The sequence below is a fragment of the Corythoichthys intestinalis genome, chromosome 8 (assembly GCF_030265065.1).
Source record: "Corythoichthys intestinalis isolate RoL2023-P3 chromosome 8, ASM3026506v1, whole genome shotgun sequence".
NCBI lineage: Eukaryota > Metazoa > Chordata > Actinopteri > Syngnathiformes > Syngnathidae > Corythoichthys > Corythoichthys intestinalis.
Genome location: NC_080402.1, coordinates 57,870,792 through 57,889,113, shown reverse-complemented (window position 1 = coordinate 57,889,113; position 18,322 = coordinate 57,870,792). Strand labels below are relative to the sequence as shown.

The window sequence follows — 18,322 nt, the reverse complement described above, 5'->3', positions numbered from 1 at the left end:
TCAAACTGAGCAATGATTAAAAAAATACTTTCAAAGTGTGTATATGATTCTTATGTAATAATTATATATGTTTACCAATCTAAAAATGGAGAAACAATATTTCACTAACATCCGATAATAGTGACCAAAATCTGTGACGAAAACTAGCAATTTGCAAATTATCCAGTTTAAAATACTGCATAGATGCATATAACTCAATCTAATATGTACAAAATGGGATTTTCCCAATCCGATAAACGTATAAACTGTCACGAGAATACTCCAGATACATATTTGTATGCTATTTGGCGATGTGCACGTGTATAACAGTTCTGGTTGCAGGTAACGAAGAAACTCTTATCCCTTTAGAACTGCAGTATTCCACTGTTCAAACATATTTCTCTGCTTGGCAATCTGAATGCTGTAAATATCTCAAACAAGCAGTATAGCCCGGCACTGCCGGGCATACTACTTATGCTGTGTTGTCGGGACCAGGCCCGGAATGGCTAATCAGGAGGAACGGGACAAATCCCGGTGGGCCGGCCAGTAAGAAGGGCCGATCCAGTCCGTGTTTTACACAATTTTAATACTACGGTATTATAATTTTTTTGTTTGGTATTTATTCATGACAGTGAATATTACTTACATGCTGTTACCGTTGTCCCTGTGGGCTATCTTTAAAAAATAAATATGTAAATGTAATAATATATTTATATATATTTCTCCAGACGCATTCTGACGTGTGTAGGGTAAAAAAGGGCAGAGCCAAAAAAATAAGAATTGAAAAGAGAAAAGCGCTTGTAAAAGAATTGGCAAAACGTACAACGAGCTCGCGCCCTCAAACTGCAAACAGGATTACAATGAAAGTGCTAAGGCAAGATGGCGAATAAAATGCAACTTTGCAAACCGTGTGATAACAACACATAACTGTGGACATTTTGGCTTGTAGCACCTCACAAGGGAGATGCAGCAGCAAGCACCAGCTGTGATGAGAACACCACAGGGAGGTAGGATTGCAATGTTCAGTGAGTAAATATTCTAATTAATGTTATCAATTAAGTGGTGTCTTTAAAATGACTTGAATTGATCAGAATGCTTTGTAAAAGAAAACGGGGGGTTTGTTACATTTCAGGTAAAAAAAAAAAAAAAAAAATCATGTCATTATCAACATCGACATTGGTTCTGCGTGTGTACCAAATGCATACAGTAAACTCAATAACAATTCTAACAAGTCATGATGATATTCAATTTTTTTTACGCTTTACAGTCAATGCTTTTCAGCCAGGTTTACAATTCTTTAAAAAAAAGCTTGTGTAACAGTGTACGCTTACAAATCATATCCTTACGCCATGAATTGGTTAGTAGTATAAATTCATTTCCTCTCAGCTATTTTGCCTAACTTCAAGATACAAATGTTCAAAGCAGCTGAATGGTTTGCCTCAAATAGAATAATTTCATGCATCATTTTCATTTCCAAAGTGAAAGTGTCACAACAAGTATCCAGATCCAAAGTGTTGTGCTAATCGTGTGCTGTCCAGTGGAAGTGGAGTTAGTTGTCAAATTATTTGCAGTCACAGGCGCAACTGTGGTGGACTGTCGCACTTGGCCCAAACAAATTCCAACATTTCCTACATTGTCCACAACAGTCAGCTCCACTCTGTCTGCACAGCAAGAAGCCAGGTAGGAGGCCACAGTGATGTTCTCGCCCCCCAGCCCGACTACTACGGTCGTGTTGAGAGTGCCGTTTCCTTCACGGACGGTGATTCTTTCAATACCAGTCCCATTCACACCGTCAGTCACATTAGCCACAAACTTCCACTGGGAGGTGTAGCAGAGCGCTGAACAATTGGTGGATGTGCTGATCTCTTGGCACACTGGTCCATTAACATCAGTCACCTGGAGACAGACAGCGGAGTAGTTATTGACTAAGGTGTAAGTCAGTTAGGCTTTGTTCAGACTGTCAGCCAAAATGGAATATTTAGCCCATCCAGATTGAAACTGAATGGCTTTTTTGTTGTCTGAACAATTACAATGCATAAAAATCTGATTTTTGCAAGGTGGATTGAAACCACCTACGGGAGGTAGTTTCATATCAGATGTTTACAATATGCTTCTCAGTCTGACACATCACTCTATGCTGTATGACGCCTTTGTTGCCACAGCAACCTGTCGGGTGTGTCAATAATGAGGCCCAGTCCAAACAGGCCCAAATCTGATTTGGACACTTGCTAAAAATAATGCTAACTATACCTAAATATCAGATTTGAGGAGGAATCCGAGTGGAATCGGAAAAGCCCGCAATCTGAACACAGCCTTACAATTACAGGAAAACAGATGAGACAGGAGGGCGCTTTGTATGTGTTTGTATTATAATTGATTTTCTTTGACCTCAGCAGCAATTGAAAACCGAAGAACAGTATAGTTGATATCAGTCGTAGCTTCATCTTCTGCCTCGATGGTAAGCGTGATATCAGAGCCTGATGCCGCGCTGTCAGGGGCGGTGAGGGTCACTGTGCCGTTGGCTTTCCCACCGGTGTCTGCTTCAATGGTAATAGAACTGGGTGATGTTGAGTCAAAGCTGCGGTCATTGGTGGCACGCACTGCAAAGGTCCCTGTTGCGGTCTCGTTAATGACTCCATTGGTTGTTTTGGTGACAGTGAAAGTGATGGATATAGTGGAGCCTGGTTCTATGATGGTGCTTTTAGGTTGAGCCTTTAAAATAGGAAAATACATTTAAAGGTTTGTTCAAGTCTTCTTTTAATAAAAAGCAAAGAAATGTTTGGTCTTACAGTCACAGAAATACTGGAAGTCTTAATCCGAGTTGAAGCCTGCCTTTGGAACCTACTAAGAGATGACCTTGATAATGGACTGCCTTCTTCTCCGTTTAACCTAACCACAAAATCACCCGCTGGAATCTCAATAAATGTTACCAGGAAGTCAGATCCTCCTAATGACTGTGAAAAAAAGGACAATATTGTAAAAGAATAGCAATTGTCTTGCTGAAATTTTCATTAGAGTATGTATGTATCAAAAAAATTTGTGGCAATGGAATGAATGCTGTGCAGTTATGACAAATATAAGCCCCTTCAAACACATATCCCGGTAAATGCCCATGGAGGGTGACATGGGATTTACTCGCATCATCACATTCACACATGGAGAGATATCCCAGGAATTTCACAGGTTGGACACTTTCACTAACTTGTCCCGTTTTGCCGACTCAGCGCTCTCTGTGTGGGGAGGGCTGCTGGCACGATTTTATAACCCAACATTACGTCATTTTTGGTCGGCATCAGCTGTCACATTCTGTTGGTCAGATCCTGTTTCGGTTATGGGAGCGTTCCCGACGTCGTACCTGCAGCCAATATAAGCTCATCAAGGCTATTTAAGCCCAGGCGACCCAAGAGAATGGTGCCCAGATATTAATTTGCTGGGCGCCATTTGACACCTTATACTCTCGAATTTCGTGCATTTGCTAGCTTGTTCGTCTGCTGCGCTTGTTTTGAAATCCTCTACGTTGTGCTGGTATTTGAGTGTATTTGTTTTCTTGTCTTATCGGCACTCTGCCTACCGCTTAGGTTAGTATTATTGATCCACGTTGACCTACTTACACCTACCCATTGAGTTATTTCCACTAATCCGTGATCATGTGTATTTTTGCTTGTATTTAATAAACCCTGGAATGCATGCCTCCGTTGTTTTCTGCTTTGAGATACAACCTTGTCCTTGCCTAACATTGGCAACAAAATAAACCACACATTTCCAAAGATGGACGATGGACTCTCTTTCTCAGCTTTATGATTCAGTAGCAATTTAATTTCGTTATGTTTTCAAGTTTAATTTTGCTATATCCAGTTTCCTATGTTAATAATTGCAATGTTTGTTTACTGCTTTTCGTCTTATTGTGAAGAAAGAGGAAATGATCATCAGCCCGCCATGATATTCACGTCATCAGCCATCGTGCTGTGACCCAGGAATTTAAAGCTTGCTTTCACACACACCGCTTCCCAGGAAAGTCCCAGACATTATACTAAGATGCGGCTCAGTAAATGTACGCGTCATCTCAGTGTCAGTCGGCCCAGGAAATTGGTTTCACACATTAGTGCTACACGTTTAAATCCAGGGATTTAAACAGTGTTCAGGTGTGTGTGAAAGGGGCTAAAAATATGTTTTTAGCCATCGCTTTAAATTTACAAATTTACAATGATAAAGGTTGCAGCTTTTGGCCTATCAAAAATGTTTTTTTCTGGAATAATAGTTGATATACTAGTGAGTCATGGGGCCTGGCCGAGCACAGCCCGAACCGGATACTTGAGCTTGAAATGTGGACCGGGTAGCGGACCAAGGCGGGGGTCTTGGCGGTCCGATCCCCCGTTATGGAAACCGGCTTTTGGGACATGGAACATCTGCTCTCTGGCTGGGACGGAGCACAAGCTTGTGGAAGAGGTTGAATGATTCCGGCTAGATATCGTCGGCTTCACCTCGGCACATAGCTCTGGCACCCAAGTCCTTGACAAGGGTTGAACACTCTCCTTTTCTGGAGTTGCTCTGCGGGAGAAGCTGGCGTGGGTTTTTTTGATAGCCTCAGTGCTGTCGCTTCCCTGCGCCTTAGGGTCGGGGAACGGGTTCCCACTGTTATCAGTGAATATGCACCAAATGGTAGTACAGATTACCTGCCCTTTTTGGAGTCCATAGGAAAGGTTCTGGAAAGTTCCCTGAAAAAAGACTCCATTGCCCTATTGGGGGTCTTCAACACCCACTGTGGGCAATGACAATGAAGCCTGGAGAGGAGCGGTCGGGAGGAATGGCCTGCCTGACCTGACCCGAGTGGTGTTCAGTTATTGGACTTCGGACATAAGGATGTCCATCGGTGCATGTGGCACCAGGACACCTTAGGCCAGGGGTCCCCATCTGCCGGGCCGCGGACCGATACCGGTCCGTGGCGCATTTGTGACCGGGCTGCACTGAAATAATAATTTAATAACGACCGCATTCTGGCCGAATTAACCCTGTGCCCCTGCTTAACACACCAATATCTCTGTCTACTCTAGATATAATACTACGGGATAGATTACAATGTTGTCATAGAACTCCATTGACTGGACTGCTAGCAGTACATCTTGTTTGTGTATATAATATATCTATGTGCGCTTGTCCTCGATAATAACGTATTACTAGGCCACGGGCGCAGCACATTTGTTCCCGGAAATAATTAGCCCCCACACGAGCAAAGATAACTGGAAAACAGACGTCTTTTGAGATATTTTTACGGCGAAAAGGATATTTTTACGCTGAAAAGGGCGCCTGACGGGCCTACAACCTCGAAGACCCACGAACTGCGAAGGAGTGGATTCGTGACCCATTTGTAAATAAACAGAGAGATCACAAATGACGGCGACCTTATTAAACGTACATTCGAGACAACAACTCTACCGAGGTTCTGGATTAAAGTCATTCTGGAATATCCTGACATCGCGACAAGAGCATTGAAAACCCTGCTACAATTTCTAACATCGTATCTTTGTGAAGCGGGCTTCTTAATTAATGTTTAACGACAAAGCGAAGTCGTTAATGGTGAGCGCGGTGTGCAGCTGTTGTGTGCAGCTTACATGGCAGGATGAATCTAAGGAGAACTTTTCTACAAGTCCTTCCATGATCAAACGTAAGTTAATATTCCTTTCTTTCAAGAAAATTTGTAGTGTTTACTTTGGAATCGCTGCATTTGCGCATTTTGCGGCTATGTTTAACGTTACGCGCATGCGCAGAACCGCATCGTTGCAATTTTTGATGGGTTACAAAATTTGTCAGAACACCGGTCCGTGAAAAAAAAGACCCAAATAACACCGGTCCGTGGTGCAAAAAAGGTTGGGGACCCCTGCCTTAGGCCATCAATCAATGATCGACTTTGTAGTTGTGTCATAAGACCTGCGGCTGTATGTTCTTGACACTGGAGAGACACTGGTCCTGGAGAGAGGAGCAGAGCTGTCAACTGACACCCAACCGGTTTGTGAGTCGGATCAGATGGCAGGGGAAAACACCATGTAGACTTGGTAGGCCTGAACGGAAAGTGAGGATTTGCTGGGAACACCTGGCGGAAGAACCTGTCAGGCCAATTTTCAACTTGCACCTCCGGCAGAGCTTCGACAGCGTTTCGGAGGTGGTGGGGGACATATTAGTCTGAATAGGCCTTGTTCTGCTCTGCCATTCTTGCTGCGGAGCTCAGAGCTGTGGCCGCAAGGTAGCTGGGACCAGTCGTGGTGGAAATCCCCAAACTAGATGGTGGACACCAGAGGTGAGGGTGGCCATCAAACTGAAGGAGCCCTACATGGCCCGTGGGTCTCCTAAGACTGGTACTGTGTGTGAAGGGGCTAGAATGAGGATCAGCACCTCCAAGTCTGAGACCATGGTTCTCAGCTGGAAAAGGGTGGATTGCTTGCTCCAGGTTGGGGGTTAGTGCTTGCCCCAGTGAAGGAGTTGAACTATCTCAGGATCTTGTTCACGAGTGAGGGTAGGTCAGAGTATGAGATCGAAAGGCGGATTGGGGTGGTCTGTTGTGGTGATGAGAGAGCTGAGCCAGAAGGCAAAGCTCTCGATTTATCGGTAAATCAACGTTCCTACCCTCACCTATGGCCATGAACTTTGGGTAATGACTGAAAGAATAAGATTGCTGAAACAAGCAGCTGAAATGAGTTTCCTTCGCAAAGTGGCTGTGCTCAGCCTTAGTAGAGAGAGAGTGAGGAGCTCGGTCATCTGGGAGCGACTCGGAGTAGAGCTGCTGAGGTGGTTCAGACATCTGATAAGGATGCCCCCTGGATGCCTCCTTCGGGGTGTGTTTCAGGTATGTCCGACTGGGAGGAGATCTCGCGGCTGACCCAGGACATGCTGGAGGGATTATACAGTGCCTTGCAAAAGTATTCGGCCCCCTTGAATCTTGCAACCTTTCGCCACATTTCAGGCTTCAAACATAAAGATATGAAATTTAATTTTTTTGTCAAGAATCAACAACAAGTGGGACACAATCGTGAAGTGGAACATTTATTGGATAATTTAAACATTTTTAACAAATAAAAAACTGAAAAGTGGGGCGTGCAATATTATTCGGCCCCTTTACTTTCAGTGCAGCAAGCTCACTCCAGAAGTTCAGTGAGAATCTCTGAATGATCCAATGTTGTCCTAAATGACCGATGATGATAAATAGAATCCACCTGTGTGTAATCAAGTCTCCGTATAAATGCACCTGCTCTGTGATAGTCTCAGGGTTCTGTTTAAAGTGCAGAGAGCATTATGAAAACCAAGGAACACACCAGGCAGGTCCGAGATACTGTTGTGGAGAAGTTTAAAGTCGGATTTGGATACAAAAAGATTTCCCAAGCTTTAAACATCTCAAGGAGCACTGTGCAAGCCATCATATTGAAATGGAAGGAGCATCAGACCACTGCAAATCTACCAAGACCCGGCCGTCCTTCCAAACTTTCTTCTCAAACAAGGAGAAAACTGATCAGAGATGCAGCCAAGAGGCCCATGATCACTCTGGATGAACTGCAGAGATCTACAGCTGAGGTGGGAGAGTCTGTCTATAGGACAACAATCAGTCGTACACTGCACAAATCTGGCCTTTATGGAAGAGTGGCAAGAAGAAAGCCATTTCTCAAAGATATCCATAAAAAGTCTCGTTTAAAGTTTGCCACAAGCCACCTAGGAGACACACTAAACATGTGGAAGAAGGTGCTCTGGTCAGATGAAACCAAAATTGAACTTTTTGGCCACAATGCAAAACGGTATGTTTGGCGTAAAAGCAACACAGCTCATCACCCTGAACACACCATCCCCACTGTCAAACATGGTGGTGGCAGCATCATGGTTTGGGCCTGCTTTTCTTCAGCAGGGACAGGGAAGATGGTTAAAATTGACGGGAAGATGGATGCAGCCAAATACAGGAACATTCTGGAAGAAAACCTGTTGGTATCTGCACAAGACCTGAGACTGGGACGGAGATTTATCTTCCAACAGGACAATGATCCAAAACATAAAGCCAAATCTACAATGGAATGGTTAAGAAATAAACGTATCCAGGTGTTAGAATGGCCAAGTCAAAGTCCAGACCTGAATCCAATCGAGAATCTGTGGAAAGAGCTGAAGACTGCTGTTCACAAACACTCTCCATCCAACCTCACTGAGCTCGAGCTGTTTTGCAAGGAAGAATGGGCAAGAATGTCAGTCTCTCGATGTGCAAAACTGATAGAAACATACCCCAAGCGACTTGCAGCTGTAATTGGAGCAAAAGGTGGCGCTACAAAGTATTAACGCACGGGGGCCGAATAATATTGCACGCCCCACTTTTCAGTTTTTTATTTGTTAAAAAAGTTTAAATTATCCAATAAATTTTGTTCCACTTCACGATTGTGTCCCACTTGTTGTTGATTCTTGACAAAAAATTAAAATTTTATATCTTTTTGTTTGAAGCCTGAAATGTGGCGAAAGGTTGCAAGGTTCAAGGGGGCTGAATAGTTTTGCAAGGCACTGTATCTCTCGGCTGGCCTGGGAACGCCTCGGAATTCTCATAGACAAGCTAGAGGAAGTGGCTGGGAGAGGGTAGTCTGGATCTCTCTGCTGAGGCTGCTGCACCACCCACGACCCAGATTCGGATAAGCGGGAGACGACGACAATAATAGTGAGTGCAAAAACTGGTGTTTGGTGCAGGCCACTCTAGATTTGAGCTCAACACAAAAACAGAGCCCTTATTGTGGAAATGTTAGCTCCAGTATATTCTCTTTGAAATTATTGAATTAGGTTCTCATGTTTCAGAACATGCCGTCAAAGTCCCGTTGACCTCCGTTGGCCCTGAGCTGTCAAACAACGTGACTTCAGGAATCGTTACACTGTCACTTCCTGCCATTGTGACCAAGAGGGACATATTACCACCTGAAAGTTTACACAAGAAAGACAAATGTTAATTATTTATTTATTTTGTCCAATTCCTGTGGCATGAAGAGTATAAATAAGGCATGAATAAATTTCAACTGACGCAAATATTTAACCTGAAATAGGGCGTCCTTCCTTTAGAAAGAAGTCTGCATGGGCCCCCTCTTGTGGTTCCACAAGATTGTATAGGAAGTTAAATAAACTTTGACCTGTTGTTCAAAACATGCAATTGGTTAAACTTGATCAAAGAAAAAATTACCTCCCTCTTTAAATTTCATTTTACTGCTGACCTGTGACCTTAACTGAGTAGGGGTCATTGGAGTCTACATAGATATTCCACCGTCCTGTTTCATTGACATTGTTGAGGGTCAGTCGTCGTAGGTTACCTGCTAAAGCCAGTGATGCCAGAGGGCCACTGGACTCACTGGAGCGCTGAGATTCACCTGCAATGGTAGGAAGGTGATAGGGACACAAAAAATTGCTTGAAAAACATGCAGGCAGGTTATAATACTGTACCTGTAGGACTGATGAGATCAAAAGAGAGAGAGGACGCTCCTGTGATGTAGACAGTAATGTTTTGTAGTGAGCTATCCAAAGCAAATGTAAAATTATCTGGCTTTCCGGGGTTCACCACATCTTGAAAGACAGTTACCTGAAAAGGAAGGATAGAGATTATATAATTAAAAATATGTTTTTTTATGTACTCGTTTCCATGGTTTCCTCTTGGCATCTATACTTTGCATACCAAGGCACTGGATGAGGAATCCTCTATAACACTCGTAGCCAGAGTAAGGTCTGACTTGCTGACCTCAATGGCCTGACCTCCAGAAGCCCGAGCAAGGTCACGGTATAGCTGAGCATCTGCTTGATTCAGTGCTCTTTTGCGTCGACTAGCCAAGACATCCGTTAGCATGAAAGTCACCTTAAAGCGCAAGAGATGAGTTAACCAATCTATTTGCATTTGCTAGCACTTTTATCATTTCTGTCCACCTACTATGCTCAGAATTTGAGTCTGAGTCATGATCCAAATATTGAAAATTAAGATGCTTTTCTGTACGCCAGTTACAGCGGTTGTCACATTACATTGTTAAATCGTCATTGACGCTCACGTAGTAACTGAAACATTTCACAGTCAAATACTGTATTTGGGCAGGTAAATGACTCACCTCAGACTTTCTGCTCTCAATAAGGGCCGTAATAGTGTTTTTCAAGTCAGCATCTTTTGCTGGAGCATCAGTGAAGACAAATATCTCAGATGAAGGTGGAGCAGCAGTAAGGGCAAGCTGAAAACCAATAACAGAATAGTTCAAAAAGAACAACTGACTTGCATAAAAATGCTTTCATTCTCAGTGTATAATTGTGACTTTAATTCCATGTTATATAACACTATTGTTTTCTGTTGAATTCCCCGAAATAGTGAAAATGAAGGCATGCAGAAGTAGCATTTGCTAAGAAAGGGTTGACTGTGCAGGAAACACCTGCAGTCCAGACAGGCAAAGCTCTGGGATGTCACCGCCTCCACTAGCGGTCAGTTTGTTGATGCTTTCTTTAAATACGTCTGCATCAGTTGTCACATGGAGAGGTCCAAAACCTGCCAATTGTAATAGAATGTCAAAATCAAATCAAAGTTGAAAGTAACTTGTGCTGAATCCAAGGTCGTAGGTTTGGTCACAACATTGGTAGGGATGATAAAACAGCATAACCCGCATGTACACTTTTTGCTGAGGACGGGACATTAATAAGACCAAACAGGTCATTGAATGGGGGTCAGGACTACATTTCTCATGAATATGAACCTAATTAATTGATAGGCTATATGATCAATGCAAAATAAAATTGTATTGACTTATACGAATTTTCATGAGGATTGGTGCGGCTTTTTACATTACTTACAGTGGCGGCTGCTGGCCAAAAAAACCTTCTAATTTCCCTCCTCTTCGAAGGAGGCGGCCATGTTGTTGACATATTTCTGTTGGGGGTGTGTAAGTGTGCGTGTGTGGCAGGGGGTGTCAAGTCATCAGCCAATCAAACGTGAGATTGAGGGGAAAAAAATAGACCGGCACATGCAGCAAGCGAAAAGGGGTAAACGCAGGGGTGAAAGTGGCTAGACTTTCTTGCTGGAACTCCCTTACATTAAAGAGCCCTTATTTTTCTTTCTTTCATTTGGGGGGGGGTGGGGGGGGGCAAACCTCATAAAACCACCAAAATACAAAAACTGCTTTTGGCACTGTTATAAATATAACACACAATAAAAAACAACAGATTTCACACGTTAGCACGTCTGCCTAACAGTTCTGAGATCAAGGGTTTAATCCCGAACTCCACCTTCCCGTGCGGAGTTGACATGTTCTCCTCGTGCCTGCGTCGGTTTTATCTGGGTACCTCGGTTTCCCCCCCACATCCCAAAAACATGAATGGTAGGCTGATCGAACACTCTAAATTGTCCCTAGGTATGGGTGTGTGCACGCGAATGGTTGTTAGTCTCCTTGTGCCCTGCAATTCGCTGGCAACCGATTCAGGGTGTACCCCACCTACTGCCCACAATTAGCTGGGACTTGGTCCAGCGTCCCGTGACACCCATAAGAATAAGCGGCTCGGAGAATGAATGAATGAATGAATGAATGAAAGGTTTCACATGCATTAGGCTACTGCATTATACTGAAACAAAACATAAACGAGAAAGGGATGTCCATTCAAAATATTATTTTTTCACTGATTTACAAAATTCCATCTAAAACGCCATCTAATTTTTATTTTCCCTCATTTCCTCAAATCTAAACACAAAACCTCAATTTTAACTATTAAAGAACATAGGATGTACATGAAAACTGAAGAACAGTAAAGTGCCATTTTAAAAAAAAATAATTACGATATGAGTAACATACATTAACAATAAATAAGTACAAATGACTCATATGAATGAAATGGAATATATTTTGAATATAAAGCAAGCATTGACTTTTTTTTAATTACCATATAAGGAAATAGATAAGTAGCCTTACATAAATGAACAAAAATAAGTCCAAAGTGCATATTAACATGGAAGATGTTCTGCACCTCTCAAGTAAAATAAAATAAAATAGACCTCATCAACTCTTTCTTTTCTCTTAAAGATCTGATCCATTTTCCAGTCTTGCCCTTTTAATTCAACAAGCTTGTTTTTTTTTACCTCTATTTGTTGTTAAAAAAATGCATTTGAACCAATCAGAGTGAACCATGCATGCTGATCATATGTCAGTATCTCAGCCAATTGAACAGTCAGCAGAATCAACTTTTTTATTTTATTTTACTGCTGCCTGCATGTGCTCAGCGACATGACTTGTCAGATACAGAGAGACGCTGGGAAGAACAATGTAGAATAAATAAATGAATAATTAATATCGGTGAAACAGATTACGCTACACAAACTCTTTATTAGGCTTGTTGTTAACACGTGTACAGTGGGGAAAATTAGTATTTAGTCAACCACCAATTGTGCAAGTTCTCCTACTTGAAAAGATTAGAGAGGTAATTGTCAACATGGGTAAACCTCAACCATGACAGACAGAATGTGGAAAAAAAAACAGAAAATCACTTTTTGATTTTTAAAGAATTTATTTGCAAATCATGGTGGAAAATAAGTATTTGGTCAATACCAAAAGTTCATCTGAATACTTTGTTATGTACCCTTTGTTGGCAATAACGGAGGCCAAACGTTTTCTGTAACTCTTCGCTTGGTGTAAAGAAATCAACTGTGGGAGCAATTATTAGAAAATGGAAGACATACAAGACCACTGATAATCTCCCGCGATCCGGGGCTCCATGCAAGATCTCACCCAATGGCATCAAAATGATAAGAACGGTGAACAAAAATCCCAGAACCACACGGGGGGACCTAGTGAATGACCTACAGAGAGCTGGGACCACAGTAGCAAAGTCTACTATCAGTAACACAATGCGCCGCCACGGACTCAAATCCTGCACTGCCAGACATGTCCCCCTTCTGAAGCCAGTACACGTCCAGGCCCGTCTGTGGTTCGTTAAAGAGCATTTGGATGATCCAGAAGAGGACTGGGAGAATGTGTTATGGTCAAATGAAACCAAAATAGAAATTTTTGGTAGAAACACAGGTTCACGTGTTTGGAGGAGAGAGAATACGCAATTGCATTCAAAGAACACCATACCCACTGTGAAGCATGGGGGTGGAAACATCATGCTCTGGGGCTGTTTCTCTGCAAAGGGAACAGGACGACTGATCTGTGTAAAGGAAAGAATGAATGGGGCCATGTATCGAGAGATTTTGAGTGAAAGTGGCTGCGTCTTTCAGCATGACAATGATCCCAAACACACAGTCAGGGCAACAAAGGAGTGGCTTTTTAAGAAGCATTTCAAGGTCCTGGATTGGCCTAGCCAGTCTCCAGATTTCAACCCATAGAACATCTGTGGAGGGGGTCGAAAGTTCGTGTTGCCCAATGACAGCCCCAAAACATCACTGCTCTAGAGAAGATCTGCATGGAGGAATGGGCCAAAATACCAGCAGCAGTGTGTGAAAAGCCTGTGAAGAGTTACAGAAAACATTTGGCCTCCGTTATTGCCAACAAAGGCTACATAACAAAGTATTGAGATGAACTTTTGGTATTGACCAAATACATATTTTCCACCATGATTTTCAAATAAATTCTTTAAAAATCAAACAATGTGATTTTCTGTTTTTTTTTTTTTTTTTTCCACACATTCTGTCTCTCATGGTTGAGGTTTACCCATGTAGACAATTACAGGCCTCTCTACTGTTTTCAAGTGGGAGAACTTGCACAATTAGTGGTTGACTAAATACTTATTTGCCTCACTGTAAATGTAAATCTGACGTCAGTAGATTGTTTTTTTTTGCACAATCTCTTTCGCAATCTATGTCGGAACTGTTTTCCGGCCTCGAAACTAATGCCGGTATAAGTTCCAGCCCGTTCCGGCCCACTTTCACCCCTGGGTAAATGTAATTCTGAAAAAGATGAAAATATTTCACTAAATCATGCTAGGGTCTATTCTATCCTCACAACATATGGGAAGATAATATAAACTGCACATATAACTGAACTCATTATATAACGAAAATAAGGTTGCTTGAAAGTTGGTGGTGACAGTTTGAGCATCCTGAAGAGTAGTGCTATGTCCCTACCGTCCCTATGCAAACCTACGCCCTTGGCTGAATCGAAACGATAAGACATTACATTACTGTGCGCTGACTACCTGGATCATTGAAAGGAACCAATATGTAGATTGAAGGCTCCTGCTGTGTTCCCCTCTTGCTGTCAATAATGTTAAAAGAAACTCTTTTAGCTTCAGCTATGTCATCACTCATACTCCCTGTTGTGTCGATGACAAAACACAATGCAGAGGACTGGGAGAGGCCCATCAATCTACAGGAATTCAAGAGACAAACCAGATTTAGCGCATTCCTTCATTAGACCTTATTACTGCAGTCAAGAGTTCTTTCCCAGGTGTATTTGTATACCGTAGGAAGTTCTTGTCTCCTACAGCTATTCTGATGTTCTCCAGAAGCTCCAAAGTAGCATTCACTGCCAAGTTAGCTGCTTCATAGTGAAGTGAACCGTGGCTGGACCCGGTCTCATCTTTATTGATACCCCCCACTGGTTCACGTTTGCTTGTTTGGTCAAAAGAACCTCCATGACTGCATTTACCTTGGGGGAAAAAAGGATTGCAACATTCATTTGGATGTTTTGGATATTTTAGTGCTGTAATGGACACAATTGTAAACATTTTGAAGATATTAACAAAGTTACCATCTGGCTTTTCAGAGGAAATGAGGTTGAAGTAGCCAGAAGTAAGAAGCCCTTGCTGCAGTACATCGGGCAATATGTTGTCATCACAGTTCTCTCCTGTACAGTTCCTACAGGTAGAAATATTTGGTCCTGCAAGGTAATATACAGTAGTTCAGACAAGACAAAAGACTAGTTTTATTGCCGTGCATTGCTCTCGGAAAATGCTGTTCAGTTTATTAAAACTGAAAAACTAATTCCCAAAACATTCAGTCTATTGACTTTGTATACTTAAGAGTTTCCACTTGTGAGTCGTTTATGACACACCTAAGATACGCTCTGACTTTTGATACTCCCAAGTATGCTAAAAGAGTCTCTTTGTATCAGGACCGGTTTTAAAAACAAACAATTCTGGGGTAGTCATATATCACCTTACAAGTGACGAGTACAGCTGACAAATGCCGTGTTGTGTTTCACTTAGGCAGTGACCAGTATTCTGGTAAAGTGTAACTGTCAACAACAGCATCATACCTGCCAGATTCTCCAAAGTTTGGCCAGGTTTGATGAGGGCGTTGTAAGGTGACCTGTTCCCCAACTCCACCCAGTTACTGTGGCTATAGAAGTCCTACAAGTATACGACATTATAATTCACACCCACCATACGTGGCTCTTGGATTGCATCACACTTCCAAAGCTACACAACCTTCTTCAACTTCACCTGCAGAGTGTGACATACACTTCCAAGAGTCCAGCGCCCTGCGATAAAGTTGTCCTGTTTTACACTGGCTTTCACAGCAGACACACCTGCACACACAGTAATGTGAGAAAAATGTCAACAAAAACAGCAGACAGTAACACACAACCCTTTTACACGACTAGATTACATTGGTCTCATTCTTTCAGGTGCTATTTGCCAAATGTAAATTTTTGAAAATCACAAACAATGGAAAATAAATTCTCTGAATCTTTTTTTTTTCATAATGCTTTGCATTTAGGTTGTTTCCAGGCTCAATGCTATATGGACCCTAAGCTAAATGGGAAAATTGGTATTTTTCATTCATAGACACTTGGCAATTGAAGCGGACCCAGAAAAAATAGGAACAATCACATACCGAAAAAGATAACTGTGCCGTTTACAGTGCCATCTTTATTTGATCTTGAAGAAGATCATGAATTAAATGAAAATAGCAAAAGTAAATATCTAACTCAAAAGGTGATTTTGTATACCTTTTGTAATTAGGTCCCTCCCTTTCAGGAATGTTTCTCCATCAAAATGGTGTTCGTCACTTGACGCAGATGTTAAATCCACGTTAGCATTGCTGAAGTATAAACTGGCAATAGAAGCATGGAACATAATACTGGACAGGAGCGAGGTGGAAATGTCTGAAAATGAACACGCTTCTTGTACTTGGTCAACTGATAGACTGTCATCAATCTGAAGACAAAATAAGAGTTGATGAAATTTCTTTTTGGAGTTGTGGCAACAAATCATGTTACAACATCACGTTATCAACCATCTTACAGTGAGACTGAAGTTTTTTCCTTCTGCTTTTGCGATGTCTCTACAGACCTCGGCAGTCTTCAGAAGAGCAGCTCTTTTTGTGATGCTGCGGTGGGTCGTGGAGTTCACATCAGACGCAATGAGTGGTTGAAAGCTTTTCGCTAGGCCTGTGAGGGTGAGCACCACGAGTGGCACGACAGACCACTTGTTGCTCATTATGAAGATGATCAATGTTGCGGAGGAACCTAAATCAAAATTGTAATTATGTTCTGTAAACCGTCTTCTGTCCTTAAACCACAAAGTCAGAATCAGTTGGAGAATGCAACAAGAATTAGGAAATAGGCAAAATTAAAAAGAGGACCTTAATTATTGAAAGCCTCACCTTAATATGTCTTACTTGCCGACAAAGGTGCTATTCAGAAGTGGAGACTTTTTCAGTCTCCAAATGGGTGAATTCCACAAAGTTAGGTTGTGAGGTGTGTTTCCTGGGTCACTAGTGAGCCATCGAATTGTGTGCGTGTGTTTGAATGGGTGTTCTCTTAAAGGCTGCTTGAATGATTTGAGAAAAACTTGCCCACACCCTCATGCCTTGGGTTTTTACCAGCCCCTTAGCACCATTTAGTGCATCTACCTTGTATTCATGTCTGAAACGGATGCATTAACAAACAAAAAACAAACCTTAAGACCACTCTTATCCGATATTATTTGAGTTTAAATTGAAAATGTAAAAAGATACATATATACATATGATTAGCTCATGTTAAATTGTGTCAAATATTTGCTTTTTCTGAAGATTTTATGTCTGCTTCGTTAACTGGATTACAAATCACTCTTTCCAATAAGGGTCAAGTAATGAAGGGTGTAAAAATCGTTCACTCATTCATGTTCTGTGCTGCTTATCCTCATTTTGTTTTTTACTCGTTAAAGCTTTAGAAGTACGTTCTTTTTCAGACTAAAAATACCCCCCGCTCCACACGCACACACAAACATTTTTGTTTTTTATTTATTCATGCTGCATAAAGTGCACTGTTGCTAACTTATGGATTTTTACAGACTGAGGCACTGCATGTCTTTTGGTGAAAAAAATCCCATAGTACAGTTTTCTTGAAAAATTTAATCAGTGGTGATTATAGTCAGGGAGCGCCTTTGAGTCCAAAATTTACAATAGGGATTACCCAGGTAGCTGGGCTGCGTTCATATTGCCCTCATTTTTATTTACCTTGGGATAAATGGACTCATTGCATATCGCGACAGGCTTAGCAACTTCAATAAAACATGTCATTAGTTGGATGGACTTACGACCCACCCCCGCCACCCCCTAAAAATGTTCTCCTCGGATCTACACAATTCACGTAGGTCACCCTTTTTGATATAAAAACTACGAATTTCGCGGAAAGGTGAGTGATTTTTATGCCTGCTGTTAGTGCTCAGACCATACGCTGCACTGTACATCAAATTGGTGTGCATGGCTGTCACCCCAGGAGGAAGCCTTTTCTGAAGACGGTACACAAGAAAACCCACAAACAGTTTGCTGAAGACATGTCATCGTCAACAAAGCACATGGATTACTGGAACCATGTCCTATGGTCTGATGAGACGGGCAGGCTTTCAAAAAAGAAGTTTGTTTGTTCTGACTGCCTTGAATTGGTGGACATTAGTGCAAGATGTGAATTTCGGAATCCTGCTCTGCAACATGTTTAGTGACAAACACACATGAAATACAGCGCACAACGTGCTAAAACAACTTGGTCAGCTAGCTAAACATTGGCCTTTGTGATACAAAAATACTTCCTTACCTTCAAGGGTGTTGACATGATCAGAAAGCACAGCTGGCTGGGAAATTTTGAGAAGGCGGTGTGACTAGAGCTTATGACTATGGTTTAAAAGGTTGAGCAACATTCCTTAAATGCTCTGTGCAACATGCTAGAATAACGTTAGTGTATCCTACCTACAGTATTATGTACCGTAATATATTTGTTTTTCCTTTCCCATAGTTTTTGTTTCAGCGAATCCAGGAGTTTGTTACAGCTAATGTACTATATGTATATACGTATATTTCATAGATGAGGCTGGGTTTAATCTGGTCAAGAGAAGGCGCAGAGGAAGAAATATAGGTCAGTGGGCCATTGTTGCGTTCCTGGCCAGCGTTCGCTGCAAAAACACCTCG

The 18,322-nt window shown here is 41.9% G+C and overlaps 1 protein-coding gene across 2 annotated transcripts; it reads right to left on the bottom strand.

Moving 5' to 3' along the window:
* LOC130920059 (von Willebrand factor A domain-containing protein 7-like) lies at positions 1-17,991 on the bottom strand. Of its 2 annotated transcripts, none has more exons than XM_057842902.1 (18): positions 17,952-17,991; positions 16,177-16,400; positions 15,882-16,089; positions 15,373-15,458; positions 15,186-15,279; positions 14,679-14,807; positions 14,390-14,576; positions 14,125-14,294; positions 10,380-10,492; positions 10,068-10,184; positions 9,647-9,823; positions 9,418-9,553; positions 9,192-9,344; positions 9,018-9,110; positions 8,792-8,901; positions 2,769-2,933; positions 2,368-2,691; positions 1-1,875 (listed from the first exon to the last, which is right to left on the bottom strand). In XM_057842902.1, exons 2-18 carry the CDS (start codon positions 16,369-16,371, stop codon positions 1,447-1,449), a joined length of 2,886 nt encoding a protein of 961 aa, XP_057698885.1. In that variant the 5' UTR covers positions 16,372-16,400; positions 17,952-17,991; the 3' UTR covers positions 1-1,446. The 2 variants fall into 2 exon arrangements, with proteins under 2 accessions (XP_057698885.1, XP_057698884.1); XM_057842901.1 differs by lacking the exon at positions 17,952-17,991 and adding an exon at positions 16,538-16,658.
* Positions 17,992-18,322: the final 331 nt, after the last annotated feature.

Excerpts from the sequence above, each read along its gene's own strand:
- LOC130920059 (XM_057842902.1), bottom strand. The coding sequence starts at position 16,371 with ATGAGCAACAAGTGGTCTGTCGTGCCACTCGTGGTGCTCACCCTCACA. Across the intron at positions 10,493-14,124 it reads GGTTCCTTTCAATGATCCAG|GTTTTGGACCTCTCCATGTG; the intron begins GTAGTCAGCGCA and ends TACAATTGGCAG. Across the intron at positions 9,345-9,417 it reads TGATCTCATCAGTCCTACAG|GTGAATCTCAGCGCTCCAGT; the intron begins GTACAGTATTAT and ends CTACCATTGCAG.